At 54.8% G+C, this 23,218-nt stretch overlaps 1 protein-coding gene across 1 annotated transcript; it reads left to right on the forward strand.

Annotated features, from left to right (window-relative positions):
- The first annotated feature begins 57 nt into the window (after nt 1-57).
- LOC140902197 (uncharacterized) lies at nt 58-22,481 on the forward strand. The gene is given in 5 exon segments (XM_073322019.2): nt 58-409; nt 5,201-6,486; nt 15,925-16,695; nt 17,535-17,730; nt 20,147-22,481. Coding segments are annotated over 5 exon segments (3,297 nt in total). The 5' UTR covers nt 58-255; the 3' UTR covers nt 21,037-22,481.
- The last annotated feature ends 737 nt before the right edge of the window (nt 22,482-23,218 follow it).

A 23,218-nucleotide genomic window follows, 5' to 3' on the forward strand; every position in this document is an offset into this window, starting at 1 on the left:
GTGCTGGGGGGCAGGGAGCTGGGGTTACAGGTGGGGGGGATGAGCTGGCGGCAGGGAGGGGCCTGGCTGTGCTTCATTGTGGCCTCTGTCTCCTGCTCTTCCCCACTGCATTTGGCTCTGGAATGGTCAGAGCTGACTCTGCCCCCCATCCATACATCCCCCAACGTCCCCCCAGCCCCTGACCGCCCGGTGACCCATGTGGTTGGTTCCCAGGTCACAGTGTATGTGAAGGTTGGGGACGTGACCCCAGAGGAGATGGATGCCCCTGAAGTATTATGGGAATCTCAGAGCACCCAGCTGGAGCCACCACAGCCCCATCCCGCATGGGGAACCACGGAGGAGACAGCACTGAGGAATTACAAGCTGCCAAGCGCCCCTGAAAAGGAGCCCAGAGTTGGACAAGAAATGGGTAACCAGCTTGTGAAGGGGCTTGGGGCAGATCTTCCCGGGAGCACTGAGGGAACAATGTGGAAGGGAGTCCCTCAGGCTGAGTGTGTGTGTGGAGAACAGGGGAGTGGCTGGTTCAGGCCGGGGGGGCCTCCCCAGCAGGATTGCTGCCTGGAAAACAAGAGAGGCAGTGTGTGGGGTTGGGGTGGCCAGTGGGTCTCCTAGGTGACAAGTGGCCCAGGCAGTGGGGATAGGACTGTGGGAGCTAGGTGGCCCCATAGCCAGCAGCAGCGAACCCTCCTTGTGGTGTCCTTTTCAGTGGCGTTACCCAGTGGGTGCCCTTCCCCACCCCCATCCACTTCCTGAGGCCTGGGGTCAGGTCCCTCTCAGCTGCGGAGGGATGCAGGGGATTCAGATCATGACAATCTCCGTTGCAGAGAGGCCCTAGAATCCTCTGCAGGAAGGCCTGAGGCAGTAGACTCTTACTGGGGTGCCTGTGGCCTGGGACTCGAGAGGAAATCCCTAGAGCTGTGATCCATCCCCAGGGCAGCCCCTGCGGGGTAGCAATGGTTGGAGCTCTAATGCAGAGGGCTCTGTGTTTCCTGCTGCCTAACCTGACTCAGGGCTCTGTGCAGATGCTGTCGGGCAGGAATTTTCACCTTTCCAGGGCTGTTATGTTCAATGAGTGGGTTCTCCCCGCCTTGGCCTGGATACCTGCCTTGGCCTGGATACCCACCCAGCCCATTTCAGCACTTGCTGCTGCTCTTCCTCGATACGTATCCCTCTCTGGGAATGTCTTGGTGGCACATGGTAACAAAGTTCCTGATCCCAAGGCTAGAGCGGTGCCCGGACTCCGGTGTGATGGTTTTGCTGCATCCACTGCTCTCCACTGGGGAGGAATGGAAACAATCGGAAGGGGCTGCAAAAGAGTTGGCTCTTGTGAACAGGGCAGGAAACAGCCTGTCCATACACATCTGGCAATGGGTCAGCCTGGGCTGTGCTGGGCCAAGGAGATCTCTGCCCAACTCAGGCATAAGTTTTCTTTTGCCTCGGATACCAGGCCCATGGGCTAGTGCCCAAGGTGAGAGGCCATCATCCCTGCAGCTCTTGGGCATGGCCAGCATTTTCCCTGTGAATCCTCCAGGGAGAGGGTGTTGTTCCCTTGATACACTGGTCACCTTCATACTGAGATGTCCCCTCCACCTTCGCTCCAGCTGCTGCCACTGACGTTTGGAAGAGGGATTCTGGGGCTGGGGCCTCTCTGGAACCTCCCACTTCCTACAGGCCCAATATCCTGGCTTGCTGGGTCTAACACAGAAACTTCCTCATTTTCCTCCCCATTGCTGGCAGCTCTGACAGGATTTCCTTCCCCGCTCATGTCACTCCCAAGGCCCAGTGGCCCCTCTCAGCCCAAGATCCCATCCTGTTGTCAACCGGAGACCTGTTAGCCACCTTACAGCTCCCCGCTGGCCGAACCAAGGCAGGAAAGTTGGGGAGTCCAGACCAAGAATGATCTCTTAGCCAGCGTTAGATACCACCCTGCCTGTGATCAGCATCCCTGACCCTACTCCGATTGTGTTCAACTCGTACCCCTCTGCCAGTCGCACTTTTACCATCACTTACAAGGCGGGATGGACCCAGCCCTAATTATGTCTTGTTTACATGTGGTGCCAGCCAGGGCCTGAGTGGCCAGGGTGCTGCCAGCAAAGCAGGTGACCTCTCTGGGCCCTGGGTTTGGCAGCTTTTCCCCAGATGTTTTACATTCTCCTGAGGCGCAGCATATCCCACATCAGTCTTTGGCTTTGCATTCCCGCTTCTGCAAGTCTAGAGGTTCTGCTCTGCCAGCCTTACTGCTGCTCGCCTACCTGAGTGGTGGATGCTCCTTTCCTGACACGGGCTCCTGCAGTCTCAGCATGCACAGGTGGTAGTTCTCCAGCTGCTTCTTTATGCTGTTCACCTGGCTTCATCGAGCATCTGCACAATCACTTCAGTTTATTGTCAGTCTCTGGCAAGGGGGTGTCTTTAGGGGCTTGAGCCTTTGCCTGTAGCTTCCCTCACACACAGCAAAGTGGGCCAGGATGGCTTCTTTACTAGCTTTATCAGAGTCACAGTCTATCATCCCTGGCTCTGGTGCCTTAGTAGCAAGGGGGGTGTCTGGTCTGAATGGCCACTCCTTAACTGTCCAGCCCCTAGTCCTTGCCATCCACTCACACCCGGTCAGACGGTTCTCTGTGTCTTCTCGTCTCTGGGACTTGGGATCTCTGGTTGGGGAGTACAGGAAATGGAATCCATCCCCTCTCAGGCTCAGTGCCATTCTCTGGGCTCAGGGAATGTCTGAGGGCAGTGGTGTGATATACGCAGGAGTGAGATACCACCTGCAGAATGAAACCCAGCACCGCAGAGGGCAGTGCTGTGCTGCCCAGCTGTGACATCCTCAGCTCAGCAAACTGACTCTGAGCGGCGACACCTGTCCAGATTCTTGCTCCAGCTCCCTGTGGCGTAACACAGAGTCCCGTGGTCCGTTCCCTAGGCTCTTGCTGAGGGGTAGGTCCGCAGAATAGCGCACACAGAACAGCTGGTATCTCTAAAGAGGCTGCTCTAACACAAGTTCTTTTTTTGGTGAAAAATAACTTTTTCTGAATTGAAACTTTTTGTGAATGTTGCTGACATTTGCCATTTTTGTGCCTATTTAAAATCAGTCTCTTGAGCTAAATTTCCATCACGTAAAACCTACTTCTACATAAATAAAATATTTGTTATGATTTTCATAAAATATTTGTATTTAAAGTCAGAAACCCAACTGTCATAAACATACAACTAAGGATAACATACAATCCCTCCTTTACCTGTAAGGGGTTAAAAAGCTCAAATAAACTGGTTGGCACCTGACCAAAAGGACCAATAAGGGAAGAAGATCCTTTCAAATCTGCGGGGGGAGGTTTTGTTTGTGCTCTCTTTGTGTGCTCTCTCGGGACAGAGAGCGGGACCAGGCAGGATAAAAACCTCTCCTAAAACCCTACCTGAAATAAACATCTAAGATTACAAAAATTGTAAGTAAAGCAAGGAAATGTGTTAGATTATCTTCTGTTTTAGCTTGTGAATTTTCCCTATGCTAAGGGGGAGGTTTGTTCCTGTTTTTTATAACTTTGAAGTTTTGCCTAGAGGGGAATCCTCTGTGTTTTAAATCTTATTACCCTGTAAAATTACCTTCCATCCTGATTTTACAGAGGTGTTTCTTTTACTTTTTTATAATAAAGTTCTGCTTTTAAGAACCTGATTGGTTTTTAGTGTCCTAAAAGCCCAAGGGTCTGGTCTGTGCTCACCTTGTTTACCTATTTGGTTGGTATATTATTCTCAAGCCTCCCCAGGAAAGGGGGTGAAGGGGCTTGGGGGGATATTTTGGGGAATCAGGAACTCCAAGTGGTTCTTTTCCTGAATCTTTGTCTAACTCACTTGGTGGTGGCAGCAATACAGTCCAAGGACAAGGAAGAATTTGTACCTTGGGGAAGTTTTTAACATAAGCTGGTAGAAATAAGCTTAGGGGGTCTTTCATGTGGGTCCCCACATCTGTACCCCAGAGTTCAGAGTGGGGAGGGAACCCTGACACCAACTCAAGCCAAAACTGTAACAAGTTTCGAAAAAGGATTAGATAAGTTCCTAGAGGATAGGTCCACCAATAACTAGTAGCCAAGATGGTCAGGGACGCAGCCCCATGCTCTCTCTGGGTGTCCCTAAACCTCTGTTTGCCAGAAGCTGGAAGTGGACGACAGGGGACGGATCACTCGATGATTGCCTGGTCTGTTCATTCCCTCTGAAGCACTTGGCATTGGCCACTGTTGGAAGACAGGATACTGGGCTAGATGGACCATTGGTCTGACCCAGTAGGGCCATTCTTATGTAACCCCCCCAAAATGGTCCATTTTGACCCCAGGGAACAAAACAACTTTGAAACTTTAAAGTTGTTTGCAAAGATATCTTTCTGTTGTTCGGTCATCTCTAATGTGGAAGTGGATATGGGTGGGGAGCATGATCACTGCCTAAAAATAGCCTGGACAGCAGCCCTGTCTAGTATGGCAGGGGCTCCAAAGAGATTGGTTAGTGCAATTTACAAGAAGATTGATCTGCAGAAGAATGAAAGAATTGGGGCCTGACTGGAGAGCAGGATTTATGAGTAGCACTATTTTCAAATTTTATAACCCAACTCAGCGTGCTCTGAGTGCATATCCTATACCTTAAAAACACCCACAGTAAATACATCCATCTCAGCCCGCCCCCTCCTCACAGCCTTAGTGAGAAGATAAAGAGATGGGCTTTGCAGCATGCTAACACATCTGGGCTCTGATGGATCAAGTGGAGGAGCGAGATCCAACATTTGGACTCCTTCCAGAGAATCTCCTGCCAGCAGCTTCCTCCCACAGAGGATCCAACTCAAGCACCTCTGCTGATCTCAGCTGTGGCAGTGTAGCACCGGGAGAGGTGATCCCTCACGTAAATGGGAGCCAAGAAAAGGAGAGGGCCAGGGATAAGGAGTCTGTGGGTGGGAGAAGAGCTAAAGAGATGGGACAGAGAGGGGGCAGAGGGAGTTTGGAGGGGAAGTGATGGGACTGGCGGAGAAAAGTTATTGTGGGCACTGGGGGAAGAGGAAGGAGACAGAGACACAGGGCTTCCTGGTTGTGCCCCTCCATAGCCCCCTATTAATATGCAGCGGACAGAGGGGCTCCTCCTGGGGGTCTCTCCCATGAAGGGCTGTGCAGTCACTCCCACCGTTGGACATATGAGAGATGAAATAATCTCTGGATTCTCTTCCATCCAGCAGGTGCTGGAATCCTGAGCCAGGCTGAAGAGAAGCCTCGCAACGAAGGGCCTGAAATGGTGCTGCCCCCCAGCGTATCACAGAGTGGATCAGGGGAGAGCGTTACCCACACACCTGAGCAGGGAGGAGCCTGCAAGAGGCAGAAGAAGATCCCAGCAGGGAAGGAGCCAGGCCTCCCAGAGGAACAATGCAGTAGATTCAGGACACTAACCCAGCTCCTTCCGCAGGGGAGACCTCAGACCACAGGGGACCTTCACCAGGAGCAATACCATAGATGTCGAGACTGTGGGGAAAGCTTCAGGGAAAAGCAGGAGCTCATGGCTCAAGGCAAGGTCCATGAGAAAGAGAGACGCTATCCCTGCGCCGAATGTGGGAAGAGATTCAGCTGTCCAGCGCATCTCAAAACCCACCAGAGAAGCCACACGCGCGAGAAGCCCTACTCGTGTGGAGAGTGCGGGAAACTGTTTGGCTATCTCTGCACGCTGACTACGCACCAGAGAACCCACACAGGGGAGGGCTTGTTCCCCTGTGACGAGTGCGGGAAAACTTTCACCAGCTCCTCGGACCTCAGCAAGCACCAGCGCTCCCACACGAGCGAGCGGCCCTACCCCTGCACCGAGTGCGGGAAGCGCTTCAACCGGCTCTCCAACCTGAAGATGCACCACAGGACTCACACGCAGGAGAGGCCCTACCCATGCACTGAGTGCGGGAGACGCTTTGGCCACCTCTCCACGCTCGTGAGGCACCGGAGAGCCCACACAGGGCAGAGACCCTTCCCCTGTGTGGAGTGTGGCAAGACCTTCACCACCAGGACAGGGCTGAGCAAGCACCAGAGAATCCACACAGGCAAGCGGCCCTACCCCTGTGGGAAGTGTGGAAAACGCTTCGGCTACCTCTGCGCTCTGACCACACACCAGCGACTGCACACGGGGGAGAGACCCTTCTCCTGTGCTGAGTGCGGGAAAACCTTCACCAGCCCCGCGGACCTGACCAAGCACCAGCGCTCCCACACGGGTGAGCGGCCCTACCCCTGCGCTGAGTGCGGGAAACACTTCAGCCAGCTCTCCACCCTGACAGTGCACCTGAGGACTCACACACAGGAGAAGCCCTACCCCTGTGCCGAGTGCGGGAAGAGCTTCAAGTACCTGGCTTACCTCACCATTCACGAGCGCTCCCATACCGGGGAACGGCCCTTCCCCTGCGCCAAGTGTGGGAAGAGCTTCAGCAACAAGTCAGCTCTCACCCGGCACCAGAGAATCCACGTCAGAGCTGCAGCTGTGGATGAGTGAGGCCATCCTGGCTGAAAGCTCCGCTGCAGGTGTTCACCAGGAATATTTGAAGTGTAGGAACAGAAAATGGTTCTGCAGAGCCCGAGAGAAATCAGGCCTCAAAACCCAACTCCTGTTACCCTGTCACACACAATGTGGGTTTGTCTTTGCTGCACAGTTAACCCAGGCTTTCCTCTGGGTTTTAGCCCAATCCCCTACTACCCACACAGAAAGTCTTCTGACCCATGATTCAGGGTGCTTTAATCCCAGGCTAGTTTACACAGCTCGGGGTATAGGTTAGAGCTCAGACTGTTGTTAAACTCAGGCTAAAACTCACCCATGTTGCAGTGAGGACACAGGCAAAGTCCCCTCAGTGCTCATAGTCCTCCAGTGCTTTCCCACAATGCATCCTGAAGGACAGACAGATTCTTCCATCATTGACTGGGAAGGAATTGTACAGCATCTCAAAACAAAGAACTACAGGATCTGCCCCCAGACCGGACATGCACAGGGAAGCTGGCTAGATTGTTGGGCTCAACGGGTAGTGATCAATGGCTCCATATCTAGTTGGCAGCCGGTATCAAGTGGAGTACCCCAAGGGTCGGTCCTGGGGCCAGTTTTGTTCAATATCTTCATAAATGATCTGGAGGATGGTGTGGATTGCACTCTCAGCAAATTTGCGGATGATACTAAACTGGGAGGAGTGGTAGATACGCTGGAGGGGAGGGATAGGATACAGAAGGACCTAGACAAATTGGAGGATTGGGCCAAAAGAAATCTGATGAGGTTCAATAAGGATAAGTGCAGGGTCCTGCACTTAGGACGGAAGAACCCAATGCACAGCTACAGACTAGGGACCGAATGGCTAGGCAGCAGTTCTGCGGAAAAGGACCTAGGGGTGACAGTGGACGAGAAGCTGGATATGAGTCAGCAGTGTGCCCTTGTTGCCAAGAAGGCCAATGGCATTTTGGGATGTATAAGTAGGGGCATAGCGAGCAGATGGAGGGACGTGATCGTTCCCCTCTATTCGACATTGGTGAGGCCTCATCTGGAGTACTGTGTCCAGTTTTGGGCCCCACACTACAAGAAGGATGTGGATAAATTGGAGAGAGTCCAGCGAAGGGCAACAAAAATGATTAGGGGACTGGAACACATGACTTATGAGGAGAGGCTGAGGGAGCTGGGATTGTTTAGCCTGCAGAAGAGAAGAATGAGGGGGGATTTGATAGCTGCTTTCAACTACCTGAAAGGGGGTTCCAAAGAGGATGGCTCTAGACTGTTCTCAATGGTAGCAGATGACAGAACGAGGAGTAATGGTCTCAAGTTGCAGTGGGGGAGGTTTAGATTGGATATTAGGAAAAACTTTTTCACTAAGAGGGTGGTGAAACACTGGAATGCGTTACCTAGGGAGGTGGTAGAATCTCCTTCCTTAGAGATTTTTAAGGTCAGGCTTGACAAAGCCCTGGCTGGGATGATTTAACTGGGAATTGGTCCTGCTTTGAGCAGGGGGTTGGACTAGATGACCTTCTGGGGTCCCTTCCAACCCTGATATTCTATGATTCTATGATTCTAAGTGTAGACACAGTAATGCAGATAGGGCTTGCAGTAGGGACATTCACACCTGGGCTAGGCTAACCAGGGTGCCCAGACCCTAGTGCCAATCACCTGAGTTAACTGTATTAAAACTTAGCCCAATATCGATGAGGAGGGCCGGCCTTTGCTTTGTTCCCCTGAGGAGTCTCAGGGCTTGAACCCCCCAGCAGTGCCTGGTCACTTTGGGGGTGTCCACATGGCAGAGTGTAGGCGTGTCTGGACTCCCGTGCCTGTGAATTCCTGCTTGCCAGGCTTGTCTGTGAGTGTCCACCCTGCAGAGCCCCACACGACCCAGACCCATATAGCCATGTTCACAGTCACATGGCAATGGCAGGGGTTCGGCGCTAGGATTTCTGAGGGTGTATGCCAGGGTGCTGGAGCCACTCTAGGAATTGGTTTGTGGTGTATTGTGGGAGAGCTTGTCTGTCTTTCCCAGACCCCTTTGTGGTGGAAGTGTTCTTAGCCAGTAACACCTGTAGCTACGGCACTTCAGGCCTCTGCCCGCTCCAGCTGGTGCCGTGCCATGCCATGGATCCAGCATGGTTGGAAGAGCTGTTCCTGCTAGTGGCTTCACTGTTATTACAGAATACAGATGGAGGGGCTAATGACAACAGACAGCATTTTAGCACAAGTTGCTGACCCACAGATGGCAGCAGTGGGTCTTGGAGGGGAGTTAATTCATGGCAGACTGATGACACCTTCTGCATGCTGCAGTTGCTATGCATTGCCTATATGTAGCCCAGGGCTTCTGATGCAGGATGGCTAGCACAGCGTGGTGGGGTCACATCATCTTGCAGACCTGGGGAGACCAGCAATGGCTCCAGAACTCCTGCATAAGGAAGCAGACCTGTGTGAGGAGCTGGCCATGCCAGGCCAGTCTGTTCCTGTGACTCCACCCCCCTTCTGCTGGGATCTCCTCCATCTGCCCCAGGCAAAAACCCTAAAACTCAAAAGCCTGTGATGGAGGACTGTGGGCTCTGCGCTTGAGGCTGGGATGGGTGCTCAGTTGACAGCCCTGTAGTAAGGGCAGGTAGTTGTCAGGTGCCAACCTTTGCCTCGTGGGAGATGGTCATTAGGTTTGTAATGTGCGCCTTTGCTCTGCACAGCCATCTGCTGGATCCCCACCTCACCAGCCTCTGCAAGAGCTTCTCATACAAGGGAATGTTTTGGGTGCTTCTCCCAAACTCAGGCTCCCTGCTATATGCACACCAGAGGTTAACCCAGCTAGCATCCTACTGGTGGGCAACTTCTCTGACTGCTCAGCAGAACTGCGCTGAGCTGCCCAGAACATGGAGCAGACTGCATGGAATGAAGGATGTACATAAACCGGCAGGGATTATCTAAACCCCAGCTCAGCTACACATGTGTTGCTGCATCCTCGCTGGACAGTGAGGCGGTTGGAGCACAACTTTAACCCAGTGTAAACTCTGGGGAAGTGACCATCTTTTGTACAGCACCTAGCACGATGGGGGCCTGGTCCACCAGTGGGGCTCCTGGACGCTACCATAATATAAATAATAACCCCAGCTAGGCAAGCAAGCATGTTTTTTAAGGGTTGTGTGGGGATGCTAGGCTAAAACCCATATAAGAACACAGGCTAAGCCGGCAGTGTAGACATACCCTTCCCTGTTGAAAGGACCTGAGGGGGTCATTGATGCAGAGATGATGGCAGCCTGAGTTAAAGTGAATGGATGGGCTTCAGCACTCCCCTTCAGTCTAACAGAAGGGGAAGCTGAGACTTGTGATGCAAAGCACCTGGATGCACGGGGGTGGGGTGGAAGACTGACTTACAGGGCCATCTGACAAACCATCTGCTCCTAGGAGGCGTGGTGCTGAAGGGCTTTCCCAGGAGAAGCCTACAGGAGCTGGGTGGGACAAGGTGCTGTGCTGAGCACTTTGCAGAGAGCTGGCTATGAGCTCTAGGCAGCGGCAGAGGTGCAGAATAGCTGCTTTGTGGAACAGAGCCGGGGTACCTTACCTGAAATTTCTGTGTAAGGGAGCTGCCTGCACTGCTTTGTTCCTACCACTCTCCAGGGAAACAGGACCTGGGTACAGGGTCTGAATAAACAGATTACACCAAGATCATACTCTGGCTCCTTCCGTGCAGTAGGAGTACCTGGTGGGAGAAAGGGGCCTGGTGCTCTGGAGGCAGTAACACTATTGCAGAATTTCCACGGATAGTGGAAGAGCGCCTGCCCTGTGCACAGCTATTCATTTGATTGTTTGGGGAGGCAACACTTGGAGGAACTCACCCCAAGATGTTACAAGAGTAAGAACCAGGGTAGCCAGAATTGGTGCAGGCCCAAGCCTTTGGGCCAGTGTATTTGCATCCTCACTGAGTGCCCGGAAGAGCAGTTCACACTCTGGAGCAGGTGTCCTGCTGTTCCCATGGAGACATCATGCACCCTGTAGCACTGGGCTCCCAGAGCCAGTAAAGCAAAACCAGACTTGCAACTTCAACTGCCACTGCAGTTAGCAAACGGTGTGCGCTGTGACTGGATGCTGCTGTTCCTGCAGTCTCGGGGGGCTAAGGAGCCCTCTTCACCCAGGCCTTGGGTACAGCAGGAAAATGAGGACCTGTAATTCACCTTTAGTCCAGCTCCTCCACTGGCAGTAGCAGCAGTGCAAGCTGTGGTGAAGACGCAGGATTGTAGTGCTGTTACCACTGTGTCATCTCCTCTGCCAGTTTGGGTGAGATGTTTGGCAGATTGTCCCAAGAAGATCTCATAGCTTTGGTCAAGGGGTTGGTGCTGAAAACCAGGATGCCCCAGGAAAACAGCTCTGAGATGTCAGGGCAAGATGACTGGGTGTCCCTTTCCAAACACTCTGTGAGTTGCCACAAGAAGAGGGAAGATGCCTTCCGTAAGGAATACAAGGGATTAGAAACTTCAGATGAGGAATGGGGGGGGGACTCCAGTGAAAGTGGAGGAAGAAGAGGAGGATGTAAATCAGCCACTACAAACTCCAACACCTCCAAGACATTCCTAATCTGTGAGTTTGGCCTCAGGCCCAGAGGGTGCTGAGAGCTAGTTATGTGGAACAAGCCCCACCCCCTTTTTACTTGGAGAATTCCCCTTCTTGTACCCATGCCAGAGCTGACAGGTCAAATGATCTTCATATCCGAAAGGAGGCCTGTGCATCTGCTCTCGCCTGCTGCTCCTATGTCCCAGTGTCTCGCTGTCCTGGCTATGGATCCTCTGCAGGTCCCTAGGGGTGACATACGCACCCCTAGCTGTGGATTTACACAAGCATGATTGTTAGAAAGTGCTGCAGCATGAGCAGCTCTGTGATCTCCTTGGTGCAGATCTCTGGCTTCAACCATCGGAAGGCTGTAAACCTCTCGGGGCTCCCTGGCAGTGGAATTGCATGAAACGCAGGTGCTGCGTGTCCATGCTGATGTCGCACCCTTGCAGGATGGCTCCTTTCACCTTCTCATAGGCTCCAGCACCTTGTGCATCCAGACTCTTGTAGGCCTGTTGGGATTCCCTGATTTGGGTCACCCATTCTCCTCCCAGCTACTGGCAGGCTTCAGCCATTCACTCAAAGGAAGCCAAGGCCTCATCCAACATCATCTCTGACCGCTTTGTGTCTCCCCATTAGGGCTAAAGCCAACACAACTTCACGCAGGATCTATATAGGGTTTGCAGCACCTCCTGAACTTGGACTCCTCAACACTGGAGCAACCCCTCCTGTCGCTCACTCCTGACCGCTTGTGCCATCTCAGCAGCTGCCAAAAGGTGGCTACTTGGATTTTCTCTGCTCCCTTTTGTTCCTTCCATGTGTCAGGGTCCACTGGACCATGGGTTTCAATTTTCACTTTAGTTGCCTGCTCTCCTGGAGCCTGAACCTGGAGACCGAGGAGTTGACAGCTCCCCTGCTTTGCAGCCATTCTCTGTCTGGGGTCCCCAACCTTATCCAAGCTCTAGGTCTCAACTTCCGTATTTCACTCCTGTTTCTGCTGGAAATAACCAGCCTCTAGTCTCACACCTGAGTGTCTAGTGTTTAAATCTCACTTTCCACAACAGGTCACAACCCACCATCCTAGGCTGGGTTGGGCAGTGTGAGACCAGGTAGTAACAATGCAGAGGGGGCAAGTTTTTAGACAAAGCAACTGTTTGGTCCCTGTGTGGTGGGAGGGACTTCTGGCAGATTTCAGACGGAGAGAGACAGAAAGAGAGCCAAATTCACTGCCAGAAACCCAGGTCGGGTTGCCTAGTGCCCTCCCAGCAGGTTGAGTGGGGCCAAACCTACAGCTCTGAAAACCAGTAACTACAGAGTTAAGGAAACGTATCCCACACTGCAGCCCACACAGTCTTTCCTCTGCTCCACTGGGGCTAGCAACTGGTATGGGGACCATGCCAAACCTGCCCTATCCCTAACAGAGGTTGCTGTTTCCTAGGCTGTGTCTAACACAATCCTGTATCATCATTCCTCTTCATCCCCTTGCTGGGCTAGGTACAGTGGGCCAATCCAGGACGCAGTTGCAGCTAGTTGTCAGCGCTCACCCTGCCAGCTGAAGAGGGTGCATCTGCAGTTAGAGGGCAGGACAGCCCCCATTTCCTGTCTGGGCCATGCAGAGAGTCGTGTAGATTATCCCAGTGGTCCCTCGACTCGAAATCTCACAATCTGTGATAATGTTCGTAATGGGCTGTAGTGTTTTAGGGCCACTAGAACAGCTGCCACTGTCCCTTCAGGGGTGACAGGGAAATAGAGGAGTGTTTCACCCCCACGCATATTCTCAGTGCCTAGGAGAACCCCACCCTGCCTTGGGTTACACACACCACTCTGCTGCATGCTGGTTCTGGCTAGTACTAATGGTCTGGTACAAGGCTCAATCCGGGCTCACGGAGGCGATGTTCCAGAAGGATTCCTTACCACAAGGATGGATGGATGTAAGCAACTACTGTGTCCTCAGGGGGGTGTTTTGACTAGGGAAATTCTCAAGTTCAGATTGCACTGAGCTATCTCGTGTTTGCTAAGTCTGGCCTCAACTCACCCTTTTTCCTAGTGAAGACAAGGCCTTAGAGTTTCCCCCACGCTACTCTTGGACATTTTCCCTGCTGTCCTCCAACGCTCAGGAAGGATACAGGCCTGTTATCTCTGATGAGGCAGGTTGGGGCCTTGCTCAGAGGGGACGTTTTCTAGACAGTCTCCCTACAGACATGGATTTTGGAGCACTTTGGATAACAGGCTCTAGTGCTCCTCTATAATACAGCCGGCACCCAGGGAACTACTTCCAAGAATAGCCCCCTGGAGAAGAACAAAGGCAGAGGGTGGCAATGTGCACATCAGCCATTCTCTAAACCAGCTGAGCAGAAGACTTGAACTCATGCTCCTCGGGCATTGCCTTAGTTCATGGACTGTCATCAAGCTTCCTAAGCCACCCACTGACCATAACAGGAGTTGAGCTTGTCCACAAAGCTAGTGACCAGAGTCAGGAGCCAGGCTCCTGGTGTGCCTGTCCCACAGTGCCTGCACAAATCACTTTCTCTGGCAGGTGAGCCTATTTGTAGAGTCACACAGAACCTCTAGTAACTGCTGAAATATTGCTTTCCTGGCCTGGCACAGAGCATTGGTCACTAGCTGGGGTCAAACCGCACTGGGTAAACTCCAGGGGCATGGATTCAGCCACAGGTGTGTGCCAAGAACAGTGTGAGAGCAAGCGACGTGTACGGACCCTTTACTCCAGGGACTGTATCTCTGCACCCCCGAGAGGGAGTGACCCCACATTTGCACCAAAAATCCTACCCTTGGCCCTGATGAGGCAGCCATTTTTCATGGCAATTTGTGCTTGTGTGTGGACCTCAGAACACTTTGAAACACAGGCTCTTGACATGCAGGGTTGGCTCCCGCTTCAATATGATATGGCAAAGGGCACCCATGATAAGGACCCAGGTGGGGATGGGCTGGACTCTAATGAACTTCCTCCCCAGTTAAGGTACAGGTGTTTGTGCAGGGCTGTAACCCCCTGCACATCATCCCCAGCCCATACAGGTCCCTCCCTGAGCTCCCTGCCCTGCCCCAGCACAGGCTCCTCTCTGAGCCACTGCACAGCACCCCCCAACTTGTAACCCCAGCTCCCTGCCCCAGGCCCCTCCCTGAGCCCCCTGCACAGCCCTGTAACTCCAGCACAGAGGCCCCCACTCCTCAGCAGCGGGCAGGGAGACCCCCACTTGCTTCCCGGTAGGAGCTGCTGTGCCCATCCCCGTGGAGTGAGGTCGCCGGGCTCCGGCTGCCCCCGCTCCCGGAGACCGGCCCAGCTGGGCGGGGCGGGGCCGGATCTGACTGACAGCAATCGCTGCCAATCCCCGCGCGGAGGGATTAACCCTGCGCTGGCCGGCGCGGAAGCTCTTTGTCTAGGGAACTGGGCCGGCCTCCTTGCGTCCAGGCGGGGTGGTGTGGTGAGGGCGGGGTGGCCGGGACCTGGGGTGATGGACCTGTCTGTGCTGGGGGGCAGGAATCTGGGGTGGTGGGTGCGGGATGGGCCTTTCTGTGCTGGGGGGCAGGAACCTGGGGTGATGGGTGGGGGATGGGCCTTTCTGTGCTGGGGGGCAGGGAGCTGGGGTGATGGGCTGGGGGATGGGCCTGTCTGCTGGGGGGCAGGGAGCTGGGGTGATGGGTGGGGGATGGGCCTGTCTGTGCTGGGGGGGCAGGAACCTGGGGGGATGGGTGGGGGATGGGCCTGTCTGTGCTGGGGGGCAGGGAGCTGGGGTGATGGGTGGGGGATGGGCCTGTGCTGGGGGGCAGGGAGCTGGGGTGATGGGTGGGGGATGGGCCTGTGCTGGGGGGCAGGGAGCTGGGGTGATGGGTGGGGGATGGGCCTGTCTGTGCTGGGGGGAAGGAACCTGGGGGGATGGGTGGGGGATGGGCCTGTCTGTGCTGTGGGGCAGGGAGCTGGGGTGATGGGTGGGGGATGGGCCTGTCTGTGCTGTGGGGCAGGGAGCTGGGGTGATGGGTGGGGGGTGGGCCTGTCTGTGCTGTGGGGCAGGGAGCTGGGGTGATGGGTGGGAGAGGGGCCTGTCTGTGCTGTGGGTCAGGAACCTGGGGTGATGGGTGGGGGATGGGCCTGTCTGTGCTGGGGGGCAGGAACCTGGGGTGATGGGTGGGAGAGGGGCCTGTCTGTGCTGGGGGGCAGGAACCTGGGGTGATGGGTAGGAGAGGGGCCTGTCTGTGCTGGGGGGCAGGGAGCTGGGGTGATGGGTGGGAGAGGGGCCTGTCTGTGCTGTGGGGCAGGAACCTGGGGTGATGGGTGGGGGGTGGGCCTGTTTGTGCTGTGGGGCAGGAACCTGGGGTGATGGGTGGGGGGTGGGCCTGTCTGTGCTGGGGGGCAGGAACCTGGGGTGATGGGTGGGAGGGGGCCTTTCTGTGCTGGGGGGCAGGGAGCTGGGTTATGGGTGGAGGATGAGCCTGTCTGTGCTGGGGGGCAGGGAGCTGGGGTGATGGGTGGGAGAGGGGCCTGTCTGTGCTGGGGGGGCAGGAACCTGGGGTGATGGGTGGGGGATGGGCCTGTCTGTGCTGGGGGGCAGGAACCTGGGGTGATGGGTGGGAGAGGGGCCTGTCTGTGCTGGGGGGGCAGGAACCTGGGGTGATGGGTAGGAGAGGGGCCTGTCTGTGCTGGGGGGCAGGGAGCTGGGGTTATGGGTCGGTGGGTGTTTGGGTGAATCATGGCTAGGTCTCTCTTTTCCCCTCTGTTTGTTGTGGTTCTGACTCTCCCATCACACAGTAACATCCTGATTAATTCTTTTGCTGCAGCCCTCCCAGGAGCCTGGACGCATCCAGCAGGACCGACGGAGAGACTGAAGTTGGAGAACTAGAGCGCAGGCCCCAGCGGGGATAAGCTGGTCCTTGAAGACAGATCAGTAGCTCCTGAGTCTCCACATCCAGGCTCCGCGAGAGAATATGGAAATGGCAGATCCAATGGGCCCAAAAGCAGGGAATGAGCTGGAGAGAGACGGGAAGCAGCCAGTCCTGGGACCAACCATCTCAGTAAGTCCTCGATGGCAGCTGAGGACTGAGCAGTGTGACAGGATGTCCCGGTATTGGAAAGATCAATTTCAGGAGGAGCTACAGAGCTTACGGACACCTGCTGAGGCTGTGCCGACATCAGTCCCTGCGTCAAAAAACCCTCCACTGCTGGAGCTGACCCCAGAGGAGGATATTGAGGCCTATCTGGCTTCCTTCGAGCAAGTGGCTGAAGCCTGCCAGTGGCCCAGAAGAGAGTGGGTGACCCGTCTTGTGCCGGCCCTCAGTGGAAAAGCTCGGCAGGCCGTTAGCAGCCTGGATGCCAGAGACGCTGGAGATTACGGGAAGGTGAAGGCAGCCGTCCTGCAAGGCTGCAACCTCGGCACGGAGACGCAGCGCCAGCGCTTCAGGCAGTTCCGCTACCAGGAGGCCGAGGGGCCCCGGGCAGTTTTCTGCAGACTCTGGGAACTCTCCCATCGATGGCTGAAGCCGGAGAGCCGCACCAAGGAGCAGATCATGGAGCTGCTGATCCTGGAGCAGTTCCTGACCATCCTGCCGGAAGAAATCCAGAGCTGGGTTTCTGAACACTGCCCAGAGACGTGCGCCCAGGCAGTGTCCCTGGCCGAGGATTTCCAGGTAGGACTGCAACAGGCTGGGATCTGAGAGCAGCAGGTGAGAGCAGGTGCAGGGGAATGTCCAGGGGGCTCCACTGGGTTCTGCAGGGAATTTGGGTTCTACAGGGAATTTTATGGGGCAAGTTTGGGTGCTGGGTGAACACAGGGAATTCTCAAGGCAGGACATGAGTGGGGTTTGTTCTGTGTAATCCTGCTCTCAGCACTGGGATTGCGGCTGTCACAGTTTCCTGCTCTGCACACCCTGCTGTTCTCTCTGGGTATAAATGTCACTGCCACCCTTATGCAGAGTCATGCAGGACCCTTGGGCAATAATTTCACTAGTACCTGCAGCTGCTGGGAGAGTGCAGTGACCTCTCCCAACATCTGAACTGATAGGGAGCCTCGTTAACAGACTGGGGCTCCATGTGAATCCAGCATGTGCTGTTAGGAGGCAATGTTGCATGGCCTGATCCTAGGGACCCAGCCCTGAGCATCCTCTGTGTGTCACATTCAGCCATCATGTCCTGGGGTACGCGTGTCTCCTTAGCTGCCTCACCTCGCAGGACGTGAGTGGGGTAGTAGCTGCGGGTACTAGTGAAATTGCCAAAGGGTCCTGCGTGACAGGGTTTGGCTTCTTTCCTTCAGCTCCTCTCAGAGATGCTGGATAGCATCATGGGGAGCCTGCCTTTCCCTGAGGTCCAAGCTCCTCCCAGGCTCATACTGCATAGCCTCAGCCTCCTCTTCCGGTTACCTCTCCCATTAGGTACAGGCCCTGCTGGCCAAAGCAGCTTCTGCCTGAGGAGCGGGCACCCTTTGCCACGGGCACTATTCAGGTATGATTTCCCCCCCTGACTCTCAGCCCCTGGTTGCCTGGTGACCCATGTGGTTGGTTCCCAGGTCACAGTGCATGTGAAGGTTGAGGACGTGACCCCAGAGGAGATGGATGCCCCTGAAGCATTATGGGAATCTCAGAGCCCCCAGCTGGAGCCACCACAGCCCCATCCCGCATGGGGATCACCGGAGGAGGCGGCACTGAGGAAGTACGAGCTGCCAGGCGCCCCTGGAAAGGAGCCCCGAGTTGGACGAGAAATGGGTAACGAGCTCCTGAAGGGGCCTGGGACGGGTCTTCCCGGGGGCACTGAGGGGACAATGGAGAAGGGAGTCCCTCGGGCTCAGTGTGTGTGTGGGGAGAAGAGGGGAGTGGCTGGCTCAGGCCATGTGGGCGCTCTCCAGCAGGATTGCTGCCTGGAGAACGTGGGAGGCTGTGTGTGGGGTTGGGGTGGCCAGTGGGTGTCTCTTAGGTGACAAGTGGCCCAGGCAGTGGGGATGGGACTGTGGGAGCTGGGTGGCCCCGTAACCAGTGCGGTTGTGAACCCTCCTTGTGTGGGTCCTATTCTGTGGTGTTACCTAGCAGGAGCTAGGCCCATGTCATTCAAGGCTTTCCATGCATCCTGGCCAGCTCTGGTGGAAGCTCCTTCCCTCAGTCCCATCCATGGGACTGAGCACTCAGCTGGGAGACAGAGGCAGGATGGACCCTTCCTCTCCTCTGGGTAGTGAGTTAGGGGGATGGGGGGCTCTGACCCTCAGCAGAGGGGCTGTGGTTTATTTTCTCCCTGTTCTGGCCGGCTGAGTGAGAATGAGGAGTATCTCCGCAGGAAAGGCCTGAAGGAAGCTCCAGGGATGTTATTGGGGAAGCCCAAAAGTAACATGACCCAAGCCTGGCACTAGTCTGGAAATCCCTCACAGCTGTAATCTGTCAGTGGGGCAACCCCCCTGGGGTAGCAATGGTGGGAGCTGTAGCATAGGGAGGGCTCACATGTGTTTCCCACCATGTGACCCAGTTGCGGGGCTCTGTGCAGAAGCTGTCTGAGCAGAATATTCTCCTTGCCAGGCATGTTACGACCAACAGGCTTGGCCGGTCCTAGGCTTGTACCCTGCCCAGCCCCTGCCGCAGTGCCTGCAGTTGCAATGCGTTTTCAGGAAGAGCACAGTGGGTTTCGTCCCCTGGAGTCCAGACTGAACATCCTGCCTCACTGGCTCTAACACAGGAACCCCTCATGATTCGCTTCCTTGTTTTGATGGTGGCTTTTAAGGAGTCCTGTCCCCCCCGTACTCAACATTTCTTTAACAAAAACTTTTTTTTAATTTTTGGTGAAAAGTGGACATTTTTGTAAAGCAAACCCTTTTTGCAAATAATTGCTGACACTAATGACATTTTTCACAAAATTATTCATCCCATTTTGTAAATAAAATATTGCATCTAAATGCTTTGTTCACATAAAGCCGACCATTTCGATAAATGAAAAATAAAAAAAATCGCAAAAGTAGACAATGGGTCTGTTTCCAAATGCCACTTTGAAACCTCACAATTTTTTGGCAAAAATTTTTATCCATTTGTTTTTTATCTGGCTCTAACCTGTAAGTGGATTTCTGTAGGGAACATCATTGTCACCTAAACAGCAGGTCCGTTGAGTGGGGCAAAGGAACCAAAGAGACAGAGGAATCAATTAGCAAAAGAACAAATGAGCTGAGTCCTGAATGAGAGAGGGATACAGCAGTGAGAGAGAGAAAGGTCTATGGCAGGGGTGGGCAAACTTTTTGGCCCAAGGGCCAAATTGCATGCAGGGCCATGAATGTAGGGCTGGGGCAGGGGTTGGTGTGTGGGAGGGAGTGTGGGGTGTGGGAGGGGGCTCAGGGCAGGGGGTTGGGGAACAGGAGCAGTGCAGGGTGCAGGAGGGGGCTCAGGGCAGGGGGTTGGGGTAAAGGAGGGGGCTCAGGGCAAGGGGTTGGGGTGCAGGAGGGTTTGGGTGTGGGCTCTGGGGTGGCAGCGGAGCTAAGGCCAGCTCCCTGCCTGCCCTGGCCCCGCACCGCTTCCAGAAGCGGCTGGTACCACGTCCCTGCGGCCCCTAGAGGGTGGGGGGGGTAGAGGACTCCTCACACTGTCCTCGCCTGCCGGTACCTCCCCCGAAGCTCCCATTGGCTGTGGTTCCCCGTTTCCAGCCAATGGGAGCTGTGGGGAGCAGCGCCTGCAGGCGAGGGCAGCACACGGAGCCCTCTGCCCTCCCCCGGGGCTGCAGGGACATGGTGCCGGCCGCTTCCGGGAGCGGCCAGGAGCCCGCGGCGCCATGGGGGTGGCAGTCCCGTGGGCCAGATCCAAAGGCCTGATGGGCTGGATCTGGCCCACGGGCCGTAGTTTGCCCACCCCTGGTCTATGGTCAGGAGAAGAGGGAAGAGAGAGGGGGAGCCTGGAGGGGAATTGAGGGGCTGGAGCAGAGGGAAAGGGAAATGTTGGGAGTTGAGGAAAAGCTATTGTGGGCCCTGGGGAAAGAGGAAGGAGAAAGGGATGTGGGGCTTCCTGCTTGGGCCCCTCCACAACCCCCTATTTCTGCATGGCTGACTGTTTGGCTTTCCTTGGGGGTCTCTCCAGTGGAAGGATGTGAGGAGCCTCACCCACTTCCACTTGGAAATATGAGAGATGAAATAATCTCTGGATTCTCTCTTCCATCCAGCAGGTGCCAGGATCCTGAGCAGGACTGAGAAGCAGCCTCACAGCGAAGGGCCTAAAAACCTGCAGCCCCCCAGCGTATCACTGCAGGATTCAGGAGAGAGCATTAACCACAGACCTGAGCAGGAAGGAGCCTGCAAGAGGCAGAAGAGGAGCCCAGTGGGGAATGAGTCAGATCCCCTAGGGGAATGTGAGAGTGGATTCAGGAGACTAATCCAACCTCCTGCACCGGGGAGACCTCGGACCACAGGGGACCTTCAAAATCAGAACAGCATTCACAGGACAGAGAAGCCCCATAAATGTCGAGATTGTGGGGAAAGGTTCTGGGAGAAGCAGGCACTCACGGCCCATGGGAGAGTCCATGGGAAAGACAGACCATATCCCTGTCCTGAATGTGGGAAGAGTTTCAACAGACTGACCCATCTCAAAACGCACCGGAGAACCCACACGGGAGAGAAACCCTATTTCTGTGCCGAATGTGGGAAGAACTTCGGCCACCTCTCCACGCTCATTACACACCAGAGGCTGCACACAGGGGAGAGACCCTACTCCTGTGACGAGTGTGGGAAAACTTTCACCAACCCCTCGGACCTCAACAAGCACCAGCGCTCCCACACTGGTGAGCGGCCCTACCCCTGCGCCGAGTGTGGGAAGCGCTTCAGCCAGCTCTCCAACCTGACGATGCACCAGAGGACTCACACGCAGGAGAAACCCTATCCCTGCGCTGAGTGCGGGAAGAGCTTCAAGTACCTGGCTTACCTCACCGTTCATCGGCGCTCCCACACTGGGGAACGGCCCTTCCCCTGCACCGAGTGTGGGAAGAGCTTCAGTCACAAATCCTCTTTGGCCCGTCACCTGAGAATCCACGCCAGAGCCGCAGCCATGGACAAGTGAGACCCTCCCAACAGAGGGCTCCACTCCGGTCGTGTGTGTATAATAACGTGAAGCAGGCCCTGAGAGAAGCTAGTCCCATGCCCACTAACAGAACCATCCCCCTCACGGTCACTGGGGGGCGTGAATTGGGACTTCACCTTAGTCCTTTGAGGTGTCCTGATTCCAGAACCGCCCCAGCAGTGATTTGCTCCTTCCTGCTTGAACTAGTGAGGAGAGGGCCACTCTAGGGGCTTGTCTTTGCTGCATATTAACTTTTTGTAACTCAAGTGTTGTCCCTCACTCGAGTCCCATCCACATACAGTACCTTTAAGTGGGGTGCAGTGGTGCTGTGACCCCAAGGAGGGGGCATAGGCTAAAATTGGAGCACAACTCATCAGCTGCTAACACAACCCCTCTGTAGTGGTTTGTGCCACTTGCATATCACTAGTTCTCCAGTGCCTTCCCACGATTCCCCTAGTGTGCCCAGAAAGGCAGACAAGTTCTCCCACTACTCACTGGGAAACGTGTGTGTCCAGAAGCCATAGTGCCATACTCGAGGGAGCGCAGAGCCTGTGTGGGTACAGCAGCGTGGCTGTTCTCAGCCGAGCTCGGCTGACTCGAGAGGAGTCACTGGGCCGCAGATAACTCAAGTTAACTCTGTAGTGAAGGCAGACACGGTGAGGCTGGCAGGCCCCAGTCCCAGCAGTACCAGGAACAGCACCTCCAGGGGAAGGCATTGGGCCAACCCTACCTCTTGCCCCACTGCCAACCAGTTCTGCCTCGGTGCCCCCGCACAGCCACCTTCTTCCACGCTCTGCCCTACTCAGTGGCACCCAGCCTCACCAGAGCTTCAGAGCCCTCTATCATCTTTTCCCAGCAACCACGTGTCACCGGGGCCCAAGTCTGCTGCATTGACTCCCTGCCTCCCACTCACCCGACTGGCTCTTCCAGCTGACTCTTATCTCAGCCGAACATTGACATTCTCTATATACTCTTCTGTATTTAATCATCGCGCCCCCCCCCCCGGGTTTTCTGCTCCTGTCCTGTTAACGCTCTTGCTGTTTGCTGCCCTGTCTCTAGTGCGTTGCGTTGTCCAGACCACGTGGTTGCTCCTTGGCTCAGCTGCCCATCAGCACAACCGCTGATTCAGTTTTATTGGTGTGAGATTTTGATCAGATGGCCCCAATCCTGCACGGAGCTCCACGTGGGCAGATTCCTCTGGAATGCTGCCTGGCTACTGGGGTCCCCATGTGTAGCTCAATGCAAGATTGGGGCCTTAGTTTAAAATCTTCTGATCTTCCCTACATCTTTGGTTACCCTTCTGAATTGCTGGTATTTTTTATTTATTTCCTGCTGATTTTATTGTAATGTACTGAACAGTACTTCTTGTCAATCAATCACTGCTCTGCACACTTAATTAACTCTCTTTCCCTGTTCCTTTGACTCAGTTAAACCCACTCTCTTGATTTGGCCCTTGTGTAACTGCCTATTGCCATTCTCGCTGTTGTCCCCCTGACTTCTTGCCCTGTCGAGTCCCAACTCACTGTAATGATGTTTTATCAGTCTCGCTGGATGGGTTTAGTTTCTGGCTGGAACAGGGAGAAGGGGTGGAAAGTGGGACCTGCGTAGTGGTGGCAGGCTTCTAGCACTCGTAGGAAAAGCTAAGGGGTGCGTCAAGACACTAGGTAACACGTGTGATCCAAGGACAGCCCTTATATCTCCAGCTGCAGTCTGGTGCCGCTCTGCTTTTCTCACTACAGCCCAGCCAGCAGTGCACCATGGGAATAAGTGGCCCAGTGATTCACAGGGACAGTTTTACAATTACAGTGTTTACGTTGGTAAGTGAAGAACACGTGCCATCCCCACAAGTGCTTCATTTCCTGGTTGGGGAGGCAACATTTGGAGGAACCCAGCCCAAGATGTTGCAGGGGGAAGAACCAGGGTAGCCAGAACTGGTGCAGGCTCAGCATCTTTGCATCCACACTGGGTGCCTGAGGGAGTTACTCTCACTCGGGAGCAGCCGTCCTGCTGTTCCCATGTAGATGTCGTGGTATCCTGTAGTTTTGGGCTCCATGAGCCAGCAAAGCAAAACCAGAGCTTAGACTTCAACTTCCACTGTGGATGGTGAGTCTTGTGTGTTGTGACTGAATGGCTGCTTCCCTGCAGCTCCAGAGGGGCTAGGGAGTGCACAGCAGACAGGCCT

The sequence above is a fragment of the Lepidochelys kempii genome, chromosome 23 (assembly GCF_965140285.1).
Source record: "Lepidochelys kempii isolate rLepKem1 chromosome 23, rLepKem1.hap1, whole genome shotgun sequence".
NCBI lineage: Eukaryota > Metazoa > Chordata > Testudines > Cheloniidae > Lepidochelys > Lepidochelys kempii.